Genomic DNA, 27,535 nt, shown 5'->3' on the forward strand with positions numbered 1-27,535 from the left:
CAAGTGTCCCCCCCGTGCCACTGCGGAGCTGTGGCGTACCGTTGACGCCGAGACATGCTGATCCCCGGCCTTGCATGCATGCTGCCTCCAGTACGTGCAGTGGCAGGAACCTCACAGCTGGGAGCTGACTCAGCGTCTCCTGTGTGCGGATTGACTTGTGCGGGCCAGCGAGAGTAGACGGCGAGTGGTGGGATGAGGGAGGAGCAGTGGTGGGCGACCTCTAACTCGGCGGTCACATCGGACCGCGGCGCTCTCTCCCCCGGCCAGCGCGGCCTAGTGTGGTATATTCTAAAGACTTGGGCGGGGGACCACCGTCCCGCCGCATCAGTCGCTATTCTGCCGGGGGCACTGGCCCGCTCACTGGGGGCAGTGGCGTAGCTAGAGCTTCTGGCGCCCAGGGCTATCCCTCAGATTGCCGCCCTTGGCCGGTAGCGGGGGGAGTGGGTTTTCTGGGGCAAAAGGACGGCGAGCAGCGCGGGTGGATTGGCAGGGTTTAAGTTAGGACGCCACTCTCTACTCCAATGCAGGAGAAAGCAAAGGTCAGAGCAGAGGTGCTGCGTGTCGAACACAATCCTCTCCCAGCTCCCAGAGAACACGCACTGCCAAGGCGCACATACTCAACTGAGTAACGAACCTTTTGATCGAGTGGCCTGGAACCTCACACTTTAATGTAAATGCAATGGAGGGAGACAAAAGCACAAAGCTTGTTATCTCTTCGCAGGTACTTAAGAGAGGCATGCTTTTGACATTGTTAGGTCCCTTTATGTAAGTGCATGAACTGTAAGAATGTCAGATGTGTTGGTCTGTCCCAGTTTTTACACACAATTTAAATAGCACTATTTTATTTCTTTTATAGAGCTACGCATCCCATGGCAGGGTGTCAGACCGATTTACATAACATACAGATTGACAATAAATCATGCAAGTGTGTAAATCAGTGTACAAGATGTGTTGCATGAGTCAGTGAAGGATAAAAGGTGTAGCAGTCACATATCCTGCATAGCTCATTGTGCATTATTAAAAGGCTTACTATTTATGAACTGCACGTAACAAAAGGATCTGTGTTCAAAGCAGTAACCCACTTACCTAGCTATATTAAAAAAATAATAATTTTGTCACCTGCATATTACATGCTTTGCAGGCACATTAACCTTCTATACTACATTGAGTCAGATCTGGGACTACACAAAACAGAAAAGTCTCCAAAAAATACTTTAACCTCCTGGGCTATCTCACCGATTATTATTCTCTGATATATACTGGGCACCTCCGCAGCACAGGTCTTAACCCCTTTGTAACCAATTAAGCATAACAGATCTACCAACATGCTCCTCCATGTTGCCAAGATTTTTGTGGCAGGGTTTGACAAAATGTGTAAAATTAGTTTAGGCCCAGATTTTACACTGAGATTGCGCCACTTTTTTAGCACATACCCCAAATCAAAATCTAATTTGTTAAATCCCATAATGCCCTTAAATGCACTCATGATATGTGATGTCACTTACTGTGATGCCACGTGTGGTGTCATGCATTGTGACATCACAGGCCGTGATGGCACACACCATGAACGGTTAGAACGGTTACATAACGTCGCAGGGCAAAGGGGTTAAACTATGTCCAAAGCCTCTCTAAACAGGATAGTTTTGAGCTGTTGCCTGAAACGTCTGTTTTTTCCCTACAATAAAGTTCCCAAGTACTAATCCAAGAATGCAAGATAGTGGTCTAAAGATTAGGACCATTTTTCTAAAGAGAGACAACTGGGAACAAAGTAAAAACACATTTATGGAGAGGACTGTACACTTCAGCAGCTTTCCACTTAACAGGAAAAAAAATACAAGTACAGTGTGCATTTTGTTGTGTAATGGTCCCTAGGCCCAAAACATTAGTATGTCATATAATACACGAAGGAATATCGGTACATCGGTACACCTGCACTCTCCCCCCCCCCGCCACACAAATAGAAAATGTATAGTGATGTTGTGTGCGACTTGTGTGAACGTCCACGCAGCTTCAGCGGAGCTGGAATGTGCTGCATGAGTGAGTTACTCATCCCGTCTTGGGTTTTTCTTTGCATTTTTGGAACTTGCAGTCCTTGTTGTATAATAGGATCCGCAGGACTACATATACCAGAAAGGGAAGAAAAAACTGATGAGCAACTCAAGCATAGGACTGTGAAGGTTTGGAGCTCTGCGCACAAAGGAGGCTACATTTGTGGAAAGCAAAGGAAAGCAGTAGCCACTCACCTGATACTTGGTGTTTACTTTACGCGCTCGCATTTGGAAGCGGTAGCAGCTTAATCGCTTCAACATTGCTGAGCGAAGGTTTCGTGGTAACGACAAGGACATAACGAGCGTTGTGATTAAGGGCCTGCCTCTGTTTCATTACTGCCGCCTCATAATGGCTGAGCGTGTCCACTCGTGCGTGTGGTGGTGACGTGCCTAAAAGTGCGCCGTGCGCGTGTCACTGCTGAAGCGCGGGGGCTTGCTAAAAAAGATTCCCAGGGCCGTCATTGGGAGTGCTTTAGCACGCTACAAGATTGACGGCGCTGGGACCTACATTCACATGCGCCGCGTGCCGCACCACCACTATGGTAGGTGGTGCAGCATGCATTTGCAAGCAGGTGCCACTTGCACTTACGCACATGTGTGGTGTGGTGCTAGTCAGCGACAGCCGCCGGCCGCCGCGCGCGTGGGGTGGCCGGGTGTACTGTCATCACTGTACTGTCCATCCCAATAAATCCAGGGCTGACAACGGGTGGCGGGCCACCTGTGCCTCGCTGCCGACGTCGGCTGGCCGCCCCCAAAATAGTGCCGCCTGGGGCAGACCGCCCCCCTTAGCTACGCCACGGACTGGGGGCTAGAGGTGTGTCGGGCCATCGGCGGCTGGGTTGGGTTGCAGGCTGTGCCGTTGTGTGTTGGGGGGGACCTCTACTGATCCTGTGTGCTATGGCCCTGGGTGACTGCCGGCTTGCCCTTGGGTCTCCCACCTGAAATTTACGCGGGCCCTGGTGGAGCCATCAGCTGTCGTCCCTACATAGCCATCTAATTTCCTGCTGAAGGTGCTGACTTGCGGCCTGAGGGCGCGTCGGATCATCTGTGGTCGTGTCGGGCCGCAGGCTGAGCCATTACTTGGTGGAGGCGACCTGTGCTGTCTCTGGGAGCGGTGGACTTGGGTGACTGCTGTTCTGCCATTGGGCCTCACACCTGGGATCTGTGCAGGGCCCGGGCAAAGTGATCTGCTGTTGCTCCACGGTGTTAATCCCCTTTTCCTGCCAGGGGTGCCGGCTTACAGTCTGAGGCCCGGAGGCGCGTCGGGCAATCAACGGTCATGTCGGCCCGCAGGCTGCACAGTTCTTTGCTTTGGGCGGCCTATATTGACTTTGTGTGCTGCGGCCCTGGGTGGCTGCAGACTTTGCCTGTGGACTCCCCCGCTGGGCCCTAAGGGGGTGATTTGCTGACCCATGTGAGCTCGTGCACGACATTGATAACTCTTCCCTCACTTGGGCACACACTGGGGGAGTGTCTGGTGTGTTGGGTGACCCCCCCCCCCCCCCCCGGTGGGGCTGCTGTGGATCTTGGCCTGGGCACTCTCTGACCACTTTGGACCCTAATACTGGATGTGTCCCAGTCATAACAATGATGCACGGGGTACTTGCTGGGCCATTATACCCTCTCACTCTCAGTGCCCAGCATACACTGCTCTGGCTGGATAAATGGGCGCAGTAGCTGCGGCCTCGTAAAATATCCAGCTTGCCTGTGACCGCTGGCCCCTGAGGACCCTATACCGTGCTCTCTCCTTTCACACCCACTGTTTGGACCTGTGTAGCTTCCCTACCTATGCTGGCATAACGGTGGAGACAGATCCCTGTTATTGAATTCCGTGAGCCATGACGAAGGATAAACTTACTGGGGCGGCCGCGCGCCAAAGCACGATGGATAAATATACCGGTGCAGCTGCTCCGGTGTCCAGCCTGGGAGACTCAACACCATCCATGCCAGATAATGCTGCCATACTAGCCGCCATAACACAGTCCAGGGACACGCTAGAGGCCAAGATCTGAGCGGTTGGCTCGGAAGTCATGCTCTCACCACAAGACAGCCGCAACTCAGTCCAATGAATAACAGCAGCCGAAACTAGGATCTCAACTACAGAGGGTGCGGTGTCTACTCTTCAGAAGAAAGTATCCTCCTTGGAAACAATCACAAAGGGGTTGGCACTGCACGCAGAAGATGTGGAAGGGCATGCCTGTAGAAACAACCTCCGCTTTGTAGGATTCCCTGAGGGGTGGGAGGGCAATGATATGGAGGGCCTCCTGGTCAAATGGCTGACGGAGTGGTTACACCTGGAGTCTTGTCCCCATGTTTCATAATCTAGCATGCCCACTGGGCATTGCAGCAGAAGCTACCGCCCGGCGTTAGCCCTAGGCCCATTATAGCTAGATTCTTGAATTATAAAGACCGGGACCCGTCATTACGCATCGCATTCTATTATGATATTCCCGACTATACCAGGCTGGTCCAGCAGCGCCGACAATCGTTCACTGAGGTCAAAGCTAAACTCCGGTCCCTTACAATTCAGTATTCCCTTCTATTTCCGGCCAGACTGCGGGTTGTTTATCAATCATGCACGCACTTCTTCGAATCACCCGAGGAGGTCTTTAATTGGACAGAGGAGGTCGACAAGCTCTGGCCCCATACGCCACCCAGACTGGACTCTGATTCCTCGTCTGGGGGCCCATGCTCTAAGACCTCCCAACTTCAGGACAAGCAGTGCAGTAGATCACGTTCAAAGAAGCGCTCCATGACTCGCAGCAAGTCCTGCGTCCGCTCCATGGAGGTCGCCGGGGCCGAGAGGATCCTAGCTTCATCCTGTCATTTCATCACGTAATGTTATGCCGATGGAACACCACTTGGGGCTACTTTTATTAGCGTTTCCCTTGACTCTGAAGACACTTGAATGTACAAGGGGCGCTCTTGGGGGATCCATTTGCAGATGGTAGCCCCATGCCTCGTTGGGGTCGGGACGCCACTCTTGCGGCGACAGATGCTGTAATGTTTTCGGAGGTATTGGGGCGGGGGGATGGGAGTGGGGTTCAGGCAAGTTGTTGGTTTTGTTACAATTAGTGTCTTGTTTCCACACTGCATGCATACGGTCTCCTCCTCACTTTTTAATCGGGCAGTGCCATTTACCCACGTTCGCCATCGTCTACATCATTATTAGATATGTCCAGGTCACGAGATAGGCGCCTTCGTATTATAAGTTGGAACGTCCGGGGCCTACTCGATAAGGTTAAAAGAGGGGCTGTGTTGCTCCAGGCAAAGCATCATGAAGCCGATATCCTCTTCTTGCAGGAAACGAACCTGTGGGGCAATAAGACATTGTGCTGGTAGCGTTTCGGATATGTGCAGAATTTCCACTCTGGATTCACTCTGGGTTCCTGGGGGGTGGCCATATTGATCCATCGCAGAATCCCATTAATTCACAAGAAAATATGGACAGACCCCCAGGGCTGATTCATCATCATCACGGGTACATTATACGGTGAGTCGCTCACCCTAGGTAGTGTGTATGCTCCCCTGCCATAAGCCTGGAACAGGACGGAACACTTGATGGGATTATGGGCGGATTCCCCAATGCTTAACAATAGTCGAGGGTGACTGGAAAGACATTCTATGTCCCCAGAATGACCAATGGCGTAGTACGGGCTGACCTGTAGAGCCCCTTGAATCTAAACTGTGGCTATTACAGGGGATGGATTGGGTTGACACTTGGCGGCGGCTTCATCCATCGGACACGGGCTACACATATTTCTCTAGTACCCATGGGTCCTTCTCTCGAATTGACTATGGTTTCCTATCAGCCGCTCACATACACAGGCTAGATGTGACAGCGATATTGCCCAGAGGTCTTTCTGACCATTCCCCTATGATATTAGACTTGCAATTGGGGTCCATATGCCCTCCCCTCCGATGGCGACTCTCTACCTGCAACTCCACGTTGAACAGTATAGGAAACATATCCACACCGCCATCTCCAAATATTACATACAGAACACTAGGATTGTAGAATCCCCCGAGGCCCTTTGGGAAGCTATGAAGCCGACACTGAGGGGGGTAGACATTGCGTACTGCACAGCGCAGCATAGGCAGCATCGTGAGAAGCTAACCCAACTCATTAATCTGGAGCACAGGAGTAGGGGCGGGGATGGTGGCATAGCAAGTCGGCAACTATACACCAGTGAATTGATGGATAAGGCCAGAATGGCGTGGCTCGTTACATGTAGCAGAATTTCTCAATGGGGTGATAAAATGAGTGCGCTTTTATACCGCCTGTCAGATGACGCTCTGCCCTATGACTATTCCGAGTATCCGCGGCCCTGCAGAGACTGTACTCACTGATCCTGCACAAATTGCAGCAAGCTTTGCCAGATATTATGAGAATCTATATGCCCCCAATGAGACTGTCTCGTCACATCTGGTCCATAAATTCATAGACAACCTGCTCCCACACGCCCTGGCAGATTCAGCGAAGTAGGAATTGGAGGCTCCAATCACAGAGGAAGAGCTCCAAACGGCACTGTCCGCGATGCGACCGGGTAAAGCACCTGGCCCGAACGGATTCCCGTCTGAATTTTATAAGAAATATCAGACCCTTCTGTTATCTCCCTACCTGGGAACACTAAATGCATCCCTCCAGCGTGGCGGACTGGCGCCATGCCGATATTGTTGTATTCCTAAAACCCGGTCGACCCCCTGAACAACATGCCTCATATTGCCCAATTTCACTTCTTAACATCAAAGCAAAACTCCTAGCCAAAGTTATAGCCAACCGTATAGAACAACACATTACGGATCTAGTCCACCCCAACCAGGCGGGCTTTATGCCGGGCCACGCTACACAACACAATATCCGATGTGTACAATATGCCATTGCATCCGTTGATCGCCTCGGAGAGCCCACGGCACTCTTGTTGGCAGACATCGACAGGGCATATGATTCCCTTGGCTGGACCTATCTATTTGCACTTTTGAGCAGATACAATTTTGGTCCTAGTCTCCTCAAATACATCCAACTCCTGTATACTGACATAACCGCCTCTGTTCCAGTGGCAGATTCTACATCATCAGTCTTCTCTATTAGGAGGGGAACCCGTCAGGGCTGCCCCCTATCTCCATACCTCTTCGCAACGGCCACAGAGCCCCTGGTGGCCTGGGTGCGGATTGTCGCACAGTTTCACAGCTTTGAGTGGTCGAGAGAGATTTCTGACTGCATCGCACTATGTAGATGATGTTCTATTCTTCCTAACGCGACTAGATAGGTCGGGGCCCAGACTACTCCGAATCATGCAAATCTTTGGAGAGACATCTGGTCTAAATATGAATGCCCGCAAATCATATTTGTGGTATCTACGGGGTGGAGGACATGGGGGCAAATGGGCACGCGAGGTGACAGTGGTGCGTGATGGATTTCAGTATCTTTGAGTCTTTTTGTCATCCTCCCAACCTATATCTTGGGAAAAGAACCTAGCTCAGCTGTGGGCACAGGTCAAGGAACAGACCCGCTCCTGGTCCCATCTACCGCTCTCCCTATTTGGCAGATCCGCCATCTTCAAGATGGACACCCTGCCTCACTTATTATACCAGCTACAAAACCACCCATACCTGATCTCTCCTATATGGTTTAGACAACTCAATTCCATTCTCTGAAATTTCCTTTGGAGGGGGTGGTGCAGCTCGGGTGGCACTGAAAACATGCTTCCAATCCACTTATTGTGGAGGCATAGCGACTCCAGATGTTCAAGCATATTATGCGGCCTCACATCTTCTTATCCTGAATGATTGGTGGTATGGGGACAGAGGGGATCCCGCTTATGCACTTGAGCGCCTACATATGGGCAATATGTCAATTCATATGATTCTATATACGAGCTCAGCCATGAAGGCACTGCCTTCGGCTGTCACGGTGTTTAGGATTTGGAAGAGATCTTTGCAACAAATGGGATGGAGGGGTCGATTCACAAAAGAGACGCCTATATGGCACAATGGTCTCCTTCCTTCCCTGGCGGGGCTACCCGGGTTTTCCGGTTGGGAGGCCATAGGCATTTCTAGGATAGGTGATGTCCTTCCTGGTCAGAAACTGAGGTCTTTTCAAGAACTGCAACATGAATATACAATGCACAAATCGCAATTCTATAGATACCTCCAGTTCCGCCATGCCTTTTCCCCTTATCTCACACACCAGGGAACCATGGAGACCTAGGGGAACATTAGGTTACCAAGATCTACCGAACATTAGTAACAAACAGCCCCACTATCCTAGATAAAACACGTGCAGCGTGGCAGCAAGATATTGGCCCACTAGATGCTGATGACTGGGTAGAGGCTCTGAAATCCCCTAGAACTGCGACCCTTGTGGCACGTTTACGATTTATTCAATTTAAATATCTTCACAGGGTCTTCTACAACAGGTATAAGCTCCTGCGGGCCGGAATGATTACCGCTCCACTTTGCCTGTGGTGCCAAATGTCCGATGGTACTCTCATACACACAGTGTGGCAGTGCACCGCACTTTCCAGGCTTTTGTCATGGGGTTATAACATGTTTGTCAGAGGTTCTCGAGTGGGATATCCCATACACACCTCGTCTGGCTTTACTTCACATTACAGATGACATTGGGGGTAACATTTATAAACGACATTTATTATTACTGGGTCTTACATTGGCTAAGCGTGACATTGTACTGGCATGGAAAGACGCATCCCCACCACGGGTTGGGGTGTGGAGGAGGGGCCTCGATTTTTGCATGGGGTTAGAGTTGCCAATTTTTAAAGCAAGAGGATGACCGCAGAAACACCCTAAGATCTGGAAGAGGTGGGCGGAATACCGTGGGCTGCTTCTGGAACCTATCATGGTGGCCTCCGTGGATTAATATATGCAACAGTGGAGGTGGGGATATGCGGGGGACGTGGGTGTGGGTGTATAAATAATAGAGCAATATGGATAGACCTGATATGTGATATGCAATGCAGCAGCGATGGGACACTACAGCTCCCCGTTGGAGCGTTATACTATATCGTTGTTGTTGTTTTATTGTTTGATAGATATAAAAAAAGTCAACATCTTATTGATGTACATGTATCTTGTATTGGTTGCCTACCTGGCCTTGCCGGGCCCATTCTGACTGCTGACAATAACATTTGTTGTGATAAAATAAAAATAATGTTGCATAGATTTTCAGCATTCTACGTCTGGGTGTCTGTCTTTGTGTCCTAACATCGGGAGGATCTCAGTATTTCTGGTGGATACAGGAGGGTCCCACAGTTTTCTCACCATATGAATATCCTCAACCTGCCAAACTAGATACAGAAAATATTTTCTCAGAGCAACCGCTCTTCAGCCTTGGCCTAGTGGAGAAAAGTGACTTGAACTATTGTGCCATCTACCTGGGATGTGACATCTGACATATTGCACCGGCTGGTTTGCTGGCGTCAGTTCCTTCTATGTTTTCCACATCCCACTGAGGCATGCAAAGAGGCGCTTAAAGGACTTTTAAGACCGTGAAAAAAAATACTACTAATATCTGCATACCAAGGGAAGACTTGATTTCAGAAATCTCTGCCACTAACTCACAGGGAAGAAGGGAGGGCAGTGAGGAATCTATCCGAAATATTGACGCCATTGATAAGTAACCTTTTCTTCTAATGGATACTTCTTTCCACAGATTCATCACTTTAGAGATGAGGCCCTAAGAAATACCATCTGGGAGGAAGAACTAAGTAGAATCAGTTAGCCAAGCAAGTCAAGCAAAAAGGCCCTTGAAAAATATATATCGCTGTGTGCCTGAGCAATGAGACAATGTTTAGCAAGGGTATGCAATTGGTGCCCAGGAAATATCAGCCACTGGAAGGACCCTCATACAAGCAGTAGAAGCTGCCATGGCCCTTATGGAGTGGGCATAAATACCAGCTGGAGTCTCTTTTTTAGCAAAGGTGTAGCAGATTATTTATACACATGATGAGCTACCATGAAATTGTTTCGTGAATGCCTTGCATCAAGTAAAGCCCAAAAAGATCTGATCGCCAACTCTATAGGGCAGACTATAAGGTAAGATACTGCACACCTGAGTTCCTGTCTATGCTGCCTCTCCTCTTTGTTAGTGACATGAGGAGGAAAACACAATGGAAGAATGATGGACTGGTCCATGTGGAATTAATAAGGAAAGGCAGGTGCGAAGTACCAGCTTGTCTGAGTAATAGAAAACAATGAATAGTGAGAGATCCAAAAGGGCCTTTAATTTGCCAACCACAAGAGCCACTGAGAATACAGAATTCAAAGTTAGTAATCAAACCGATTAAATGTGCACTTGTTTGAATGGTGAAGCCATAAGGCAGGTTAACACCAAATTAACATCCTATAGTGGAACAAAAAAAGGTGCAGGAGCAATCAAATAAAGCAGACCTTTTCGAAAACAATACACTGAGGTCATCTAATCAAAGAGAGTTGATCAGGCAGACAAGGCAGGCAGGCACCCCTTCACAGTGACGACTAGCAAGACCTGCTGGGCAAAGGAAAGCATGAAGCAAAGGAGGTCAAAGATAAAAATGGAACGGGTTTGAACCCCAAGACTTGTATTAGTAAACAAACCTTGACCACTGTCTCAGATCAATAACTTTTGTAGCCAGTTTCTGGACAGCCATGTTTGTCACTTATGGCGGTAAAAAGAAGGCTCCTGGTTTACACTACTTAATCCCCGCACGTGTTGATAGGGCATCAGTGGTGACTAATATTCTGCTGCAAAGGCAAGTCTACCCGGTGTGGGAGAGGAAGAGGGTTCCAACAGACTTGCAAATCCTAATTGGCAAGTCTGGGGCGATTGGGATTAGGTAAACTTGATCCTCCTGCACTGAGCAACTGACGTGTAGATCAGGTCCCATGATGAGATGAACCTTAAGGTATTCCCCCAGAAAAAAACATTTGGTGGAAATGCGTGGTAAAAACACACAACGTCACTTCTTGTTTAGACCACCTGAAAGTACTCCCCATACAGACACCCATGTGTGGAAAAGATTATGTCTGTTACTTCAGGATAAAGTGGTCCTTTAGTGAAAAAGATCTCAGACAGTGCGTCCGCAAGGTGTGCTGCCACTACGAACATACACACTAAAGCAATAAACCACAGTTGAAAGGTCTTCCAACACAAGGTCCAGAGCGCGCGGTCTACTGATGTAACGGACGTTAGTTGGGTTGCTATACGGGACTTGAATAGTGATCCCTGAGCAAAAGGAAGAAATGCCTTAAGAAGGAGGCAAAATGCCTGCATATAAGGCACATTGATGTGCAGGTGTTACTGTGACGTGGACAAAAATGAAATCTAGGCCATTTCATGATAAAATATGATATTGCTCACTACAAAACATCAAATAATCTATCCAAAACACAAAAAAAACTATCTTTGAAAGGGGGAAATGTAAACTCCAAGAGCAAAAGTTTTGAAATATGATATATTTTTGTAAATTTAAATAACAATGTATATATTCTCTCTGTACACTATATTTGGTCATAAACTGTTATCATAGGACGGGTTGCATGAGCTCAAAGCTGAAGTTGTACGTTTCTGGCAAGCCCTCGTGGACTGTCTGGTTGAAAAGACTCCAGCTGAAGGGTGGGAGTTCATCTGACACGGTGGGCCCATTAATGGCATAAGACGTGAAGGTGGCAGCCATATTAAAATCAGCAACCTGCAAGCAAGGAAAAGTAAATATTAGAAACTTTTGATGAAGTGGGCCAGGTTCTAAAACGTTACTTCAAGTAATGCATGTTTATAGCATGAACCTAACCCTGTTAGAAATGTGCAGTTAAAATGGTGTGATAGATAGAATAATTGCAATTTATTGGAAATGGCCAGATTCTAAGAGGAAGTATTGCAAAGTCTGGGTACCTAAACAGGGTTGGCTGCATTCAGGATCTTTCTTTTGAGAATTCTGGGGCAGCTCTCTGCCCCCTTGTAACAAGGGATGGGTAGTTTGTTGGGAAGATAGCCCAGATGCTATGCACTCTTTGCCCTTTAGCACCCTTGCGTTGAATCTGGCAGAGCTGGATCACCAATGGTGCTCATGCATCAACAAAGTTGCGGTTATCCACCACTCGATTTAGAAAGTGTTGTCTTTACATCAGTGGAGCGAGAGCTGACTCCACCAATGTAAACCTTTGACCTGATGATGCATCTGCTACTGGGCCGTCAGGTCGAAGATACTCAATTTAAGGTAGGCAAACATCAATTGTTTTCCTTGCAGGAGATCACCAACAAGGCAGTGCATAACCTCTTTTCAGGCATGTGATCCCCATGACCAATTCATACAAAGTCATCTGATAGATTTGTTCACATGCTAAGCTCGAACAAGGACATTTGCGTCAATGCACCACTGCAGTATGACAGTCGGTTGAAACTATGGACTCCTACAGTCAGCTTTCTACCTCGTCTCTGCCCAACATGAACATAAGGCATGCGAGTTCCAAATGCACTGACCTAGATCGCATTAAAACACACAGACTGTAATAAGGCTTATTGGGGACCTGACTGCCACAGAGATTTCTGCTCAGTAAATGTAATAAATGTGAGGAATGAACCACAAATCAAGTGCAACCACTATACTCTCTGTGGCACTCCTGCTACTTACTTATGACATAGCTCAGGTCTGTTAATTCCCTTCATAACAGACTGATATTAAAACAGACACCAATACCTGTGGTAATAATAATAATAATCCACATTTGTAAAGCGCGAACAATCACCCGAAAGGGTCTCTAGGCGCTGGGGGCCATTGGGAAGATTAAGCAAGCTATTGCCCAGAGTCACATGGTGCTGGGCTAATCTGCCGCCAGGGATCGAACCGTGATCCCCAGGTTCCGGTGTCAGTCGCCCTGGCCACGGCGCCACACCTCTTTCCCTAAAACTAAAACATTCTCATCATTATCCAAAAACAGTTTTCTGGCATAGACGACAATACAGAACAAAAGACCGGTAGGTAATATGCTGTCACATGACAGTTTAATAGCCACATATTGTTTTTAAACTCTCTTTTAATCGATTCTCAAGTTTCAGGTGATACATTCAACTGCACAAAACAAAAATTACAGTGCGTCTGAACTTCAGTCAGATTAAAGTGTACTTCACAATTCTCACAGCATGTCAAATTGTTAATACAACATGAGCAGTATGTACCTCCAGTTACACTATGTAATGTCTGCGCCAGGATGCAGTCTTTAATAAGTTATCGACATCTCATAATATCCAGGGGCGCAGATCAGCTCCTAACCCTATCATATAAAGAATAATGTTTGAACAGCATAACATGTAACATAAGAACTACGCAGGGTTGATTGCTGCTGTAATCAATCAATAAGCCAAATAATGGCTTTGCTGAGGTGGTTCCTTCAAGTGGCGAGGGGGAGGGGACACGGGGGCAGGGGAGGGAGGGGTTCCCCATGTGGGAAGCACAAATTTCCAGCTCCCCCTGCATGTCGCCCAGGCAGTCTCTGGATCTGGGCTGCAAGATCGACCGCCCAAGGGACCGGGGACCACCCCAAAAGCAGCGGGTCGGACCTTGGGGTTCATACTCGAAGAAGCTAGTGACCACCTCCACCCATAGATCAGCTAGAGGCTATTTACATAGTCCTGTGTATTATTCAACACACAGGGCTGCAGCCATAGCCCAGTTCTCCACCTCTGCTCGCCATCTACTATAGAGGGGCCATGCAGGGACTTCCAGTGGCGTGCAATACCTCGGTGGGCTAACCCCAGGGTCAAGTCCATGAATCTTATGCCAGTTTTTCCTCTTGGGTCCTCTGTTATATAGTCCAAGCAGAAAAATCCCCACCGCGTGTAGCTAGGAGTGATGGAGCAAAGACTCGTATAAAAGAGACTTGCTTGGATGCAATCTTCTCAGATTACTCGTAATAATTGTGTTTGTGAATACTAACGTGCATTACAGTTCACACATTTAAGTTTAGGGGAAGCTTGCATATGTGCCGTACTAACAAGTAACCAGAGTGCGACTAAAATGGCTGCTAACGCAGAATTCTGTACTGCGCATGCGTCAACTACATCTAAGTAGTAACGACGAGTCTGTGCTTGGAGGGAAATCTTTGCAGCTGCGCAATCGCTTTAAAGATGGCAGCTTGAAACTCACATGTTAAAGCGCAACTTAATGAAATGCTAATGCGAAAGATTTTTATAAGTAAATGGGATTAGAGTAGACATAGGTGGTATACAGTGAAATCATTTTATTTTAATTTCTAACATGTTTCTTTGACTCTTTCTATTTAGTTCGCATTTGGGCCTCAGAACAATATTAAAGTCTATGTGCCATGTGATACCCAACGTATGCGCACTTGTTACCCGCCAGGAACCACAATGACGTTCTTGAACTTCAGCCAAGGCCACGATCGCTACATGTCCTGGGAAATAAGTTGTCTTCCTGACTGATGAATGAGAAAACTATTCAATGTATAGATTTATTGATAAAAATGTGAAATGCGGGTGGGAAATAAAGCTTGAGAAAATAAATCTAAGGGGCGGGAACGCTGAACAATAGACTAAAGAAAATTGTTAAAACTTAGCATGGTGTGATGATCATTCCCCCTTCCCTGTCCAATCAGAATTAGGAGTTTCATAAATTTGAAACCTTTAGGGGGTGGTACATGCCATTAGAAGGGTATAATTGAGGTAGTTTAGTTAGTTATCGCTCATACTGCCGAGATGCTGAGAAACCGGGATGCTGTCCGAGAACTAAGCAAATATTGAAGAAGACTCAAATTGCAGACTTAGAGCCTAAACCCGAAGTGATTAGAAGAAGATCGCGGAAGAATCTAGGAGGCACATATTAGAAGAAGATCGCAGAAGAATTGAGGAGGAAGATAGTGTCAGAGAGGGGTGCGACGCAGGCATCGCATCTAGAAGAGGTCATCTATTCAGTCCCTGAATCCTGTCCCAAACCTTTGTCACCTGATCTGTCCCAGGGGACCCTTTCCAGCTCCTTGGCCAAGGGGTTGGTTTCCACACTATCCTAGGTAACTATAATTCTGTGTAGTATGTCATTGTACTACTCTTTTTGTTTCTCCCTATTCAGGTACTGTCATCGTAATAACATTGTTTAATGATTTTTCTGACTTCTATTTTATTTAGTTCCTTGGAGAAACAGTGTACGAATTGTATTTGGGGTCTTGGCTCACCTGTATTTAACTAGCTAAACATTTAAAACTCGCCCGAGTCTGTGGTTATTTTAAAGAAGTTTTTATTCCATGTCAATTTTTACCTACAACAGCTAACTAAAAGGTCCATTGACCAGAGGAAAGTACATTCGGTCAGAAAGGTTTGGTAAGAAATTATAAGATAAATTCATCTTACAGGTATTAGTACAAGAATTTGACCCCAGCGGTATCTACTAGCCTATGTGAATTTGTGTGTGTTTATGGGTCCAGGTGAGTATATGGTAGTTGAGTACCTGAGGTTGGTAACCCGCTAGATCAGGAGCGACCCAGTGCGTGTACCATATCTGTTGTGATCTGCAACTAGAAACGCTCTATGATCTGGCAGCTCCACACCATGTGCAAAAAATCGGCATCAGTCAGGGTGCCTTTGGGGCAACCCAGGTCAGTGGTATGTAACATGATGTTCGGTCTATAGGGCGTGAGATGTGCACAGTACAAGTAATTGAACTGTGTAAACTTAAACCATGTTGTACAAGTGAAAGAATAGGAGTGCTCAAGAGTCTAGTCCCAATCCTTCCTTGCAAAAGTTCAACCGATGATAGTCTCCCATTTGTCCAGCAGATCTGGTAAGTCATCACCATCATGGTGATTGCTATCACTCGTTTTGGGGGCATGTGAGGCAAGAAGCACTTTGAAACTTTTTGGGAATGATGAGATTTTAAACATTTAGTAGTGAATATTGCACTGAATTTGAATCTTGATGCTATTTTGTTCTGCATGGAGATCTGAGGTGCACGGTGTTATTTTATTGCCATTCTTACATTTTTTTTAAAAGCTTTTTAGTACTATTGAAACCTCTGAAGCTTGGGGGCAGGCTACAAATTATCTGTAAGGAGGGGAGAAGGAAACGTGAAAACCGGAAGTACCGCCTTGACCGCTTGCTACAGGTCAGTGTTCTAGACTTTAATGAGAGGTGGGTTTAAAAAGGAGGGCGCTGTACCCATCTTCACCCAAACGGAACCAGGGGCCAGGACCCCTATCGGTGTCAGTACAGAAAACAAGGTAAGAATGTCTTATGCAAGGGAAGTATTGCTGGACATGGGAAAGATCTCGACTAACAATCAGGCTTTGTGCTGTAAGAGCTTACCGGGTAGGACTGATGGACCATTCTCTGTCGAAAACTGGAAATGGGGGAGCCGGTCAGAGAAGGAGGGGCACATAGTAGAAACTTGCTGCTCTTCGGAACTACCATTAGAATGTATTTATTTCAACACCAGATTCCTACCCAAGCATTGTTTTGAAATTTGGGACATTATTTCAGATATTAAACCTGATTTGGTTTTTTGTAACAGAAACCTGACTAAATTACACACACCCAGTCGAATATTTCGGTCACTGGTCTATGGGCTATAAGATGTTAAAGTGTGACAGAACTGACCGTAGGGGAGTGGGATGGCCATTTTCTTTAATGATTTGTATACATGCTCTATAGAATATGCTGCTCCTCTAGATGAATACGAGATACTAGTTTTCCAGGTATCTATCAAAAAGCTGAGAATGTTTTGAGGGTGGGGAGGTTATGTACTCAACCTCCAGGGTATCATCCCCAGTTCATCCCCAATCTACTCTCACAGCTCTTTTTCCTGAGTGTGAAACATGATCATTATCTAGTTATTGGTGATTTTAATTTACATTTCGGAAATATAGCTGATCCTCTCTGTTAATAATTGGAGAATGATATGCAGATTTTGCAGCTCAAACAGTGGGTCAGGGAACCCTCCCACATAGTGGGGCATACACTGGATCTTCTGTTTTCTAATATTGAATCTATTACAATCTCAGGAATTGACCCTCTAACATGAGCTGGTCATTCCATGAGCTTGTACTCTTTCAGTCTCTCGGTCGAGATTGTTTTTTACCAAATCCTCAATGATCATGAAAAGACCGTGGAGCCTTAGAAATCCAGACTCATTTGCAAATCGTTTTTCGCCACCAATCTACACTAAAGAGAGTTCATTAGCCAATTAAGTCGAAAATTTAAATGCAGCTATTACATACTCCGTAGATCATTGTGCTCCTCCGAAAACAATTTAGTCAACCAGAGAACTACCCTTAGAAAAATGGTACTCGCTTGAACTTAGTTTTATGAAGAGAAAGGGTAAATCTCTGGAACACAGGTAGATACAATCTAAAGATACACTAGATAGGAAAACATACAAAGAAGAGTTAAATAAATATCATAAAGTACTCAACCAAATGAAGAATAAATATTTTGTGAAAAGAATAGAGGATAACAGTAGTTTATCTAAGGAACTTTTCAGAATAGCGAAAGAACTTACTAATCCTACCTGGCTTTCTCAAGCACTCACCCCCTCTGCAGCCCTCTGTGATTAAGTTAGCAACTTCTTCAACGACAAAATTACCCAAATCTATTCCACAATTAAAACTCAACCAGCATTAGATGAGACCAATTGGGAACTTTCAGGGCCCCATCCTGATGCAACTTCTTATCTAGAAACATTTAAATCTATCTCGGAAGAACAGGTGGAGAAACTGATGAGAGGTAAAATCTGGATCCCCTTTGGAATCGTGTCCCTCACTTTAATTACTCTTGCTTAGCAACCACACTGAGCCCTTGCTTAACACAGATATTCAACCGTTCATTAGCCGAGTCCGTGTATCCAGGTTCTTGGAAACAAGCACTGGTAACACCCCTGGTAAAAGAAAATCAGTCATGAATGTTTCCATTCGCTTTAATTATCAGCCAATTTCTCAGCTTCTTTATATGTCCAAAATTTTGGAGAAATTGATCAATGGCCAGTTCACCACCTATCTAAAAAACAATTATATTTTAGACTCTTCTCAAACAGGTTTCAAAGCTAAGAACAGTACAAAGTCTACCCTCCTAGCCGTGCTCGACAACATCAGACTACTAGTAGACCAGGACAAAGCCTTGCCCTGATACTACTAGATCTTTCAGCGGCTTTTGATACTGTGTCACACAGTTTACTGATGAAAAAAATACACGAAAGTGGACTCCACTCTAAAACTCTGCAATGATTTCGGTTTTTTCTAAGAAACAGAACTCACAGTATAGCTTGGCCCTTTTAAATCACGACCCCAGAGAGCCAAATGTGCAGCCCCACATGGTTCATTGCTTTTAATGTGTACATTTCCCCCCAGCAAAGTTTGTGAAGAAGTGGGGATTCAACAACTGTTCTTAAGGAGAAGATACACAGCTGACGATATGTACAGGATGAAGATTATGATGACACCAGAGACAAACTGGGAAACTGCCTATCGGAGACTGCAAACTGTATGAAGGGACTACTTTTTGGGGGGAGGGTACATCTCCTCATGGTGGCCAATCCTATTGGGAGCCAGGCCAGAGCCCGAGAAGGTAGCAAAAAATCTGGACGTTCTTGTAGATAATTTGTTATCCATGCAAGAACAAGTGAAGGCAACTTTGAAATTACTAAGGAGACTTTTCAACTGGTTCCCAGTTAAATGGAGAAAACCAGAGTTCAGGCTCTCAAAACAAGTAGGCTGGACTACGGGAATGCTCCGTACGTAGGCATGGCAGACTATCTATTTTCATGACTTCAAGTAACACAAAACGCAGAGGCCAGATTGATTTGCAATAAAGACAGATATAGCTCTGCATCTGCTTGTTTAGCAACTCTACATTTGTTGACCATGCGTGAAAAAAACAAAGTTTAAACTACTCTGTAATGCGCACAAGGCTCTGTATAAAACGAGTCCAATATTCTGCAGGCTAGAGTAGAATTTTACACTCCAACACGTGATCTGAAATCCCACAATCTTGCATTAGCAAAACCAAGGTATAAAAAAACCAGTCACAGCAGGAGGACGTTCATTTTCGCATTCGGTGGCTGTACTGTGGAACAAGCTACCATTAGATCTGCGTCTCACTGAAGGCTATTTGGGGTTAAGGAAGAAATTAAAATTGTGGTTGTTTAGTACATAAAGACGCAGGATTCTGTGCTATTTAATGCCTCTACAAACAACAGGAAGCTATGCTAGCACTGTGATATCCCCTTAGCGACGATTGATGTGCTCTACAAAAACCGTAAATAAATAAATCATGGCCAGCATGATTCTATATAGCCAGGAGACCAAGTGAATGCCCTGGCCAAACGTCAGTAGACTCTGTAAAAGGTTGTGGACAGGGGGCTCTGGTTCCTGAGCACCAAGGAAGTGTAGTATTGCAAGGGCCAGTGGCCCGTATGTTAACAATCGGTTGCCTACTACGTTATTTTCAGCAGTCAACTCCTCCAGTGTTCGGAAAGAGCCCTCAGAATAGCAGTCCCCAAGTGTCTCCATGCCCACCTCCGTCCAAGTCGTCGAGTGGTAAAGTAACCTCCTCTGGTGGTTTGGTAACCCCACCAATAGTGTTGGGATGCATAGAGCAGGGTCAACACCATACAACGGCGAGCCTGCAGCACCGGAGAGCAATGCAGAAGTTTCGGCTTGAGGACCAGCGAAAGCTTGAACCTCAGCATTATGGTATCACATTGGGTCTTGGAAGGCTCCTAATTTAGCCAGACCTCGTCCCGCCAGACAGCGGGCAATCCACTGCAGTTGTGCGGAGAAATAGTATAGCTTGTAGTCTGGGACACCTAGACATCCTCTGGTCAAGGGCTTGTGGAGCAAGAGCAGTGGCACTCAGGTCCGCTGCCCATCCATAATGAATTCTCGAAGCAAGACCTTGTGTGATTTAACCTATGCTCTCTGTATCCAGAGTGGTAGGTTCACAAAGTAGTAGAGTACTCTGAACAATATTGCCAATTGTCTCAGGGATGTTCAAGCCATGATGGGAAGCTGTAGTGTTCATGAAAATGCTATGTTACTTCGGAGCCTACGCATTATGCCTCCAAGGTTACCCTCTCTAATATCGGCTTCTGCATGGTATACCTTGACCCTCAAATATTGAGAGACGCGGGGCTCCCACTGGATCTTAAGGCGCCGCACTGACCCACGGGTTTTGAGAGTCTGGGGATACTGGGAAAGAACAGGATTTCTTCCAGTTTGTACAGCGGCTAGAGACTAGCCAGAAATCAGCCAGCACGCCAACACACCGTGGCACACCTGTTCGGGCCTCTCTCACGAAGACAGGAAAATCTTCTGCATATAGCGAGATCACATGCTCTCTGTTACGTAAAGGAATCCCTCTGTCCCGACGCTGCATACATAACAGACCGGCAAATGGCTGAATGGCACTGCAAATAGCATGTGTGAGAGAGGGCAACCTGTTGTGTGCCTTAGTAGATCGAGAAGGGGGCAGAGATTCCTCTGCCAGTGAGTATCTGTGCCTGCACGTTCGCATACAGCAGCGCAGCTCATTTGTTCTAGCTCTCATCCAGGTACATACGAGTCATAGCCACCTGTAAACAATCTCACAGCGGGGAATCAAAGGCCTTCCGTATGTTAATACAGAAGAAAAGCTCTTCAGTGACCTGGGCACTAACCGTTTCATTCAAAGATGCGGTAGAAGTACCAGATGTTATGAGAAGTGTTACATTCGAGAATGAAATCCTTGTTCACAAGAGTTGAAAGATAGGGCTGGAGCCGAATCGCCTAGATCTTGCTAAGGATCTTATAGCCTAGGTTTAACATAGACGGGGCGGTAAGCTGCTGCATCCATAGCATCACTATGAGAGCCTCTCTGCTCTTGTCTGGTAGGTACCCACAGTCTAAGGCGTTGGTGTACATTTCAGCTAGTCTTGTGACTAGATAGGTGGTATAGGCCTGATATAATTAATCCGTGAGGCCATTAGCCCCAGGTGAGGCCCTTAATGGCTTCTCTAATTTCAGGCTGTGAGATGGGAGCACCAAGTACTTCCTGGTCCTCTGCAGGCTGCTGTGGCAAGGCCATCCTGTTCAGCAAGATGTTCAGATTCTCCTACAGTGTAGGGTCCCTATCCCCATATGGGTCCCTATAATGATCCGTGAACACATCATTAATGTCTTTTTGAGACTAGACCATCTCCCCTGCTAGCCCGGTGATTTATGTAATAGGTTGCCACTGGACGAATCAGACATGCCAGCAGCTTACCTGCTCACCCACCTTCCGTATGAGTGGTGGTTAGGTAGTCACACCTAATCAAGGATCAACGCTTTTCTAGCATGACAGAGTGCTTCTCCCATTCCCCCCCCTCAGGGTCAATATGATCTCAGAGCAGTCATGAGCCTTGGTTTCTAAGCATTGAATAACATCTCCCAGGGTGGATAATCCAGACTGGAGTGCGCGCTCCATGCCCACTGATTAACTGAAGCAATGCCCCCAATTACACTTTTAAGGTATCCCATTCGATGTCTGTATGGGAAGCAGTGTGCGTATTAGTGATAACCGTGTGCAATCAGTTCGTTCAGGTTGGTTCGTGTAGATAATCGGACAAAAGTGTCCAGGTAGGGATAGACATTGTACAACCCCTCGCCAAAAGTCCTCCATCAGTAATGGGTCATGGTCAGATAGCATGCGGGCCAGGTATTTAGTGCATGTGACCTGACCTGCAAGTCCCACAGAGACCACTATCTGGTTTAAGAGCACATACGAGTCATGCAACGGGAAGTAGAAGGAGTACTACCTTTGTCCTGGGGTGGTTCTGCTCTCCCCACAGATTCATGAGGTCCCAGTGTCCCAGCCAGTCTCAGAACCTTTGCACTGGTCACACCATGGATGAATCCACCATTGGACGGGTGGATCTATCAAGAGCAACATCTGCAACACAGTTATGGTCACCCCCGCTGCATCGGTATGTCATGTGAGACGACTTGGGTGAGGGCAGCAAAAAAACTGTGCCTGTCGCACATTCGGGGTGTAAATGCTACCAATCAGTATTAACATTTGTGGTACACCATATAGCAGAACAAAAGACCAAATCTGGATGGGTGAGATATTCATGTATGGACCCGTGTAACTAGAATTCTGTGTCTTCCACCCACCATCAAGCAATCATTCTACAGTTGGTGCTGTCTGATTATCTTCCCACTAGACCAAAAACCAAGTCGCTATGCTTTAAGGTCTGGAAGAACTGAGTAGCAATTCCTGTTCAACAGTCAATGTGTACTGCATTTAGACACCTAACCTTATAACTGAGATATAGGAAAAGGTTCACAGATTATCCAGTGGTCAGCTGGGCAGGACCTTAACACCACATTCTCTACCTTTGTATCATAGCATCCTCCAGGGATTGGCAGCGAGGGATTTAGGTCTTCACGGCAGCAGATGGTGTTGCAGGGATCAAATTCTGTGTAAGGGTCCTTCCTGTAGTCTGTAAGACATAGAAAAACAGCTCTAAGGGACTAAATAAAAGACTGCCCAAAGACAAAGCAGTGCTAATCATATACAGGTCAAACTGAGACTGCGAGTAAAGCCACGGGTAAAGGGGCACATGCAAGGAGGGTGATCTGCAGAGAAGAAAAAGGCTCACATAGATAAAGTAAAAAAGGGAAATGAGACTCAAATGGAGGGTGTGAGCACCAACAAAGAGAGCGGGGAGCAGCAATACAGGGAGTTTCACATGAAAAGGTAAGTGCGAGTAAAAAGTCTTACATGGGGAGGTGGAGCTTCAGCAAAAAGGCTCACATGGAGAGGGTGGGCTAGAGAAAAGAGTGGCTCACATTGGGAGAGTATTGCTCTGCACTTAAGGTCGATGGGGAAGAAACCCACAAGAAATGCCTGCTGTCACTCAGAATGAGAGCATGTGGGACCTACACCTGCACACAATAGGAAGCAGCACTGCACAACTGCAGCCCTTGACAATGGCAGCAAATGATCAGTTCACATTATGAAAGTGTGACAGACTGAAAGGGCTATCACGTGTCTTCGTTTTGGGTTTGGGAGCATTAATGCTTGTAGTAGATTGCTGGGACTAACACATATGCCCATTCTCACCATCAAATGTTTTGCTTCTCTCACATGGCTTTATCCACATGCTGCAACATGGCCCAGAAGCATGGTGAATGGCTGCGTTGCACACCCTACACACTTAAACTGTCATTGAAGTACATGCTCATGCTGCTGCCAGGAGCAAGGTGCATAAGGCGCAAGATAGAGCAGATGCTGAAACGACCAGAGATTCTGGTGGGTTTGGGTTGGAGGTGTGTGGTGTGTATGCATGTTTAGTAAAAGGCTGAGTGTGTGTGTGCCTGGTCATTTCATTCTGGAATGACAGTGTTCCTCTACATCAATCACCTAACCTCTGCCACCTGCACGCACCAGTAACATTTGGTGCCCCCTAGCTTCTCTGACATGGATACTCAAGACTATCCTAATGACTGCCTTTCTTGGCACAGTGCCTGTATACTTAACAACATAACACCTTCTACTGGCATAATGCTGGCTGTGCTTGGTATGGAGAGAAGCCTGACTATGAATTAATGAGGTTTAGACAAGTAGGATATTCTTCATTGAGAAATATACTTAACAGTAATTCAATTAGGCATAATGATATTACTGGTGCTAAGTTTCATATTAGGGGGCCCTTTCTGAGAAATTCCTATTCCAAACCCCATGCTTCCCACTTCAACATCTCTACTTTACATCCAAATCTCAAACCTTTTAGTCACGTATTGCTCTATTACTCCAGCCTTCCCTCCTTTGAGAAGCTCTGTCTTGTACTTTTTCTCCAGTTGTTATCCTCCCTCTGCTTTCCAAACACCCAGTTATTCCACCTCAGATCCTATGGTTGCTCTCTAAAATCTCCCATTGTGAGGCCATACCTCCTATTTCTTCCCAAAAGACATTCCCTTTTCCTCTTTTCCATCTCCTCTCTCTGTTTGCTTCCTACTGTCTGTATAGCCATTGTTACATGTAGGGTAGTATGAGTATGTGTATTTGTAGTGCTAGAGGCACACCTATGTTTTGAACCGCGTGATCACCTTTGACTACCATTGTTTTAATTGACTTTTGGTGTTTTATTTTAACCTAGCGTGAGTGTACGACATCAGTTTTCCCTGCATTTGCTTTTTCCTTGAAGATGTCTTTTGTGTAATCTTGTAGTTTTAGAGTGGGAGCTTTCACATAGTAGAATAGCCTTGCGAAGAACAGGACGTGTGGGATGTGCATTTGAAAGCATGAGAGAGAGCGAGAGAGAGAGATATTTGGAATGTACTTCTTGGTCTCGAAGTGGGAGTGTTATAAGCAGTGGTGCTCAAATGTGCATTATGTTGTACATTGGGAGATGAAGTGTGCGATGCTATAGGCAGTGGTGCACAAATGTGCATTGTGTTGTACAATGGGAAGTATTATGAAGTTCTCACTATTGGTTTTGACATGCCCTCATGTCATTTTGAATTCGGACTCTGTCTAGCTTGAGCTTTATGCGCGCAGAGGCAGGCCCCCAGATTACTCAAGTTGTTTAGGTTATTCACGTTCAAGTTGTTTTGTTGCCTGTACTGCCGTAGACTTTTGTAAGCTTCATTAAAATAAAGGCTGGAACACATGAGAATGCAGAAGGAACGTGAGAACGCCTTTGCCTTTGGAATGCTTGCATGGAAAGTGGGCAATTTCAGTAAGCTTCACTGGCGCAGAGGAAGGACTCTCGGAACCTTCTAGTGTGTTTTGAGACTATAAAGCTGGGGTTTGTTGACTTAGAAACTAGGATTTGAGCCTGAACGGCGTACGTGTCTTCAGTGCAGGAATCTGGTAGCTGAGTCTCTTGACCCCGGGAGGTGAATCCCCCAGTCTGGAGTGGGCAAAGATGAAGTTTGCACCTGTGATGTGTTTTATTTTTGATTATTGCCATTGTGATGTGTGACTGTCTGTGTGCACATTCAAGTTTCCAGTGGCTATAATCAACTGAGGTGTTTTCTTTGAGTACTGACTTTGTGATGTGTGTGTGTGTCTTTGTGCACATTCAAGTTAATCATCTGATATATTTAGCGTACATATCTTTCTGATTTCTTGCAGGACGTCCAGTATTATCTGCTTGAGTTTTATATCATATTATTATCTGCTTGCATTTCATGTATTGTACTCTATGCATTTAAACTTATGAGTGTGTTATTGAATGTTCTTCATTTGACATCTGGGAAAGCCTTTCTGTTAGAGACCATTGCATGAATAAAAGCCCAAACCTCATTCTGAATACAGTCCTTGATGCGTTTCATTTTATAAAGTGAAACCCCTTTCCAGGAGGTGTTGTGTTGTTTTTATTGCTTCCTCGTGTTTGAGCCTCCGTGCGGGAGGTTGGTATTGTCTATTATCTGGGAGTGCGAAACAATACAGTATTAAGAAAAAATGCCTTGTAAGGAAACAGTAGAATTAGAGACATTTATTCTGAAGCATAAATATTCTTCAAAAGCATAAGCAAGAAGCCTCTGTGACAGACAACATATTTATACAGGAACAGAGGGGGGAATTACCATAACAAATGTAAGAGAACCACATGCGACTATGAAACATTTCACATACTGTTGTATCTCATGATGCGCTTTAGGGACTCAATGTCAGTCACCAAGCCCTGGTCACGGCGGAAGATCTTGGCGCGAGGGGCCAGGTCATAGGACAGATCAACACCATATCTTTGAACCATAGCTGGGTAGCCACTCATCTCATAGATAACTTCATGAAATGGGATGTTGTACGAAGGCCAGTAGCCTAGGAACAAGAGAAGATGAACAGATGTTCCAAGGTCACACACATGTACAGATCAGAAATGTTTCAATTCAGGGGGAATTTAAAGGTCCATGGACCTTGCTTGCATAACGCTCCAAATACACACTATGACCTTATTTCATTATGATAATGGAGGCATATCTCTCTGGACCTTCAAGGCAGACAACAGAACCTCTAAAGGCTCTTGCAGTGGCTATATGGTCTGTCGTCTGCTTTTCTTTACTCGCACAGCACACTGTAGCATAAGGAGTCGGTAGCCAGGGGCAGACGGGCCACCGAGTGAGAAAGGCGTTTGTCTGAGACCAGGAAACAAGGCTATTTTCCAAAACAGGCTAGACTGTAGCAATCAAACAGGAATCCCACTGTCCCTCCTCAAATAACTCATTCTGATGTGTGGCTTTACAGATGCTCATGTTACATGCTGAATATAATTATTGATGTTGCAAAAAGACCTAGGCATTTTTTTTTTTTTTAAAGGAAAAAAAAGAATACATGGATGATGTACCAGTGATAAACACACCGCTTCAACAACAATATTACAATGAAACAGTCAATAAATACAACAAGTAAACCAGGGAGAAACAAAGAATAAGCTATGAGCTAGGGAGAAACCACTTGGAGCTGCAGTACCTATCACAATGCCTGGTTCTCCCATAAACTACTAGTTAAGAGATTCCATTCAGTTAATGATTGGGGCCGACATTTATTTCAAGCGCTTTCTTTCCAGGTTGCCATTGATGACAGATCGCTCCAACCAGTGGCGGCTGGTGACATGCATAAGTGGTGAGGCAAAAATAAATCATTTTAATTCACAGTTGGGCACTTTTAGATAGTGAGAATGCCTTTAGGGTCAATACCAAAGCTGTCAATCATGGCTTGCTATAAACCGTGTTTATAACGGACCATGACTGAGAGATCTGGGGTTAAGGGAGAATGCAGTGAGAGTTTCCCACAGGCCTGTCAGTGGGTTATATCATTAAAAATAAAATATGTACGTATCCACTGGCTCACCTCCTATGGTTCTTCTCAGTGTTCTTAAGTTGGGGAGCACATGGTTTCAGAGGCAACACCCTTAACCACTCCAGACATTTCTCGCATGCTGCTCATAATATTAAGCTAGTAAGCAAATAGCCTTGCTGACTAGAGCCACACCCATTCTTGTTCCATAATATTAAGCAGCATGAAAGAAGCACCAGGATTGGTTGGAGCTAACTGGCTCGACGCTCCCTCAGGCACTGGGGTTCTGTGCCTGCTATGCACCCAGCTGTCTAAAGACAGCATGGGTCGGAGAAGTTTAAAGTGTGCATGTCACGCTGCCCGTCGCAAGACAGCCGGGGAAAGTAACATGTGCACTTTAAACAGAAGTATGCACTTCGCCTCCCCTGCTGCCAAATCTGCAGGAATATCCCTGCCCTGCTCTGGAACAGTGAAAATTAAAATGGAAATAAATTAATTTTGTCATTTTATTGTTCAACTTTGCAGCCTTTTTTAGCAGTGGGGTGAAGCTCCTCCACCCTAACTGAGGATCCGCCGCTCGCTCCAACCCACTTACATTGGAAAATTGATTCCAACAAGAACCAACCGAAGGGAGATTAGAGTCCAGCCAGAGATGAAGTATGTATAGTTGTTCGGACTTTATCATAAAAAATACAATTCCTGCAAATTTGGGAGGGACCATTTCAGA

The 27,535-nt window shown here is 45.9% G+C and overlaps 1 protein-coding gene across 3 annotated transcripts in view; it reads right to left on the reverse strand.

Moving 5' to 3' along the window:
• Positions 1-10,269: 10,269 nt before the first annotated feature.
• Positions 10,270-27,535, reverse strand: part of PLBD1 (phospholipase B domain containing 1) — a 227,825-nt gene continuing 210,559 nt past the window's right edge. For all 3 annotated transcript variants that reach the window (XM_085601437.1, XM_085601436.1, XM_085601435.1), the window contains 3 exons: positions 25,648-25,833; positions 22,398-22,504; positions 10,270-11,737 (listed from right to left, as the gene is read on the reverse strand). In XM_085601437.1, coding sequence (XP_085457563.1) covers positions 11,570-11,737; positions 22,398-22,504; positions 25,648-25,833 — 461 coding nt within the window. In that variant the 3' untranslated portion in view covers positions 10,270-11,569. The remainder of the gene's footprint in view (positions 11,738-22,397; positions 22,505-25,647; positions 25,834-27,535) is intronic.

The sequence above is a fragment of the Triturus cristatus genome, chromosome 4_2 (assembly GCF_964204655.1).
Source record: "Triturus cristatus chromosome 4_2, aTriCri1.1, whole genome shotgun sequence".
NCBI lineage: Eukaryota > Metazoa > Chordata > Amphibia > Caudata > Salamandridae > Triturus > Triturus cristatus.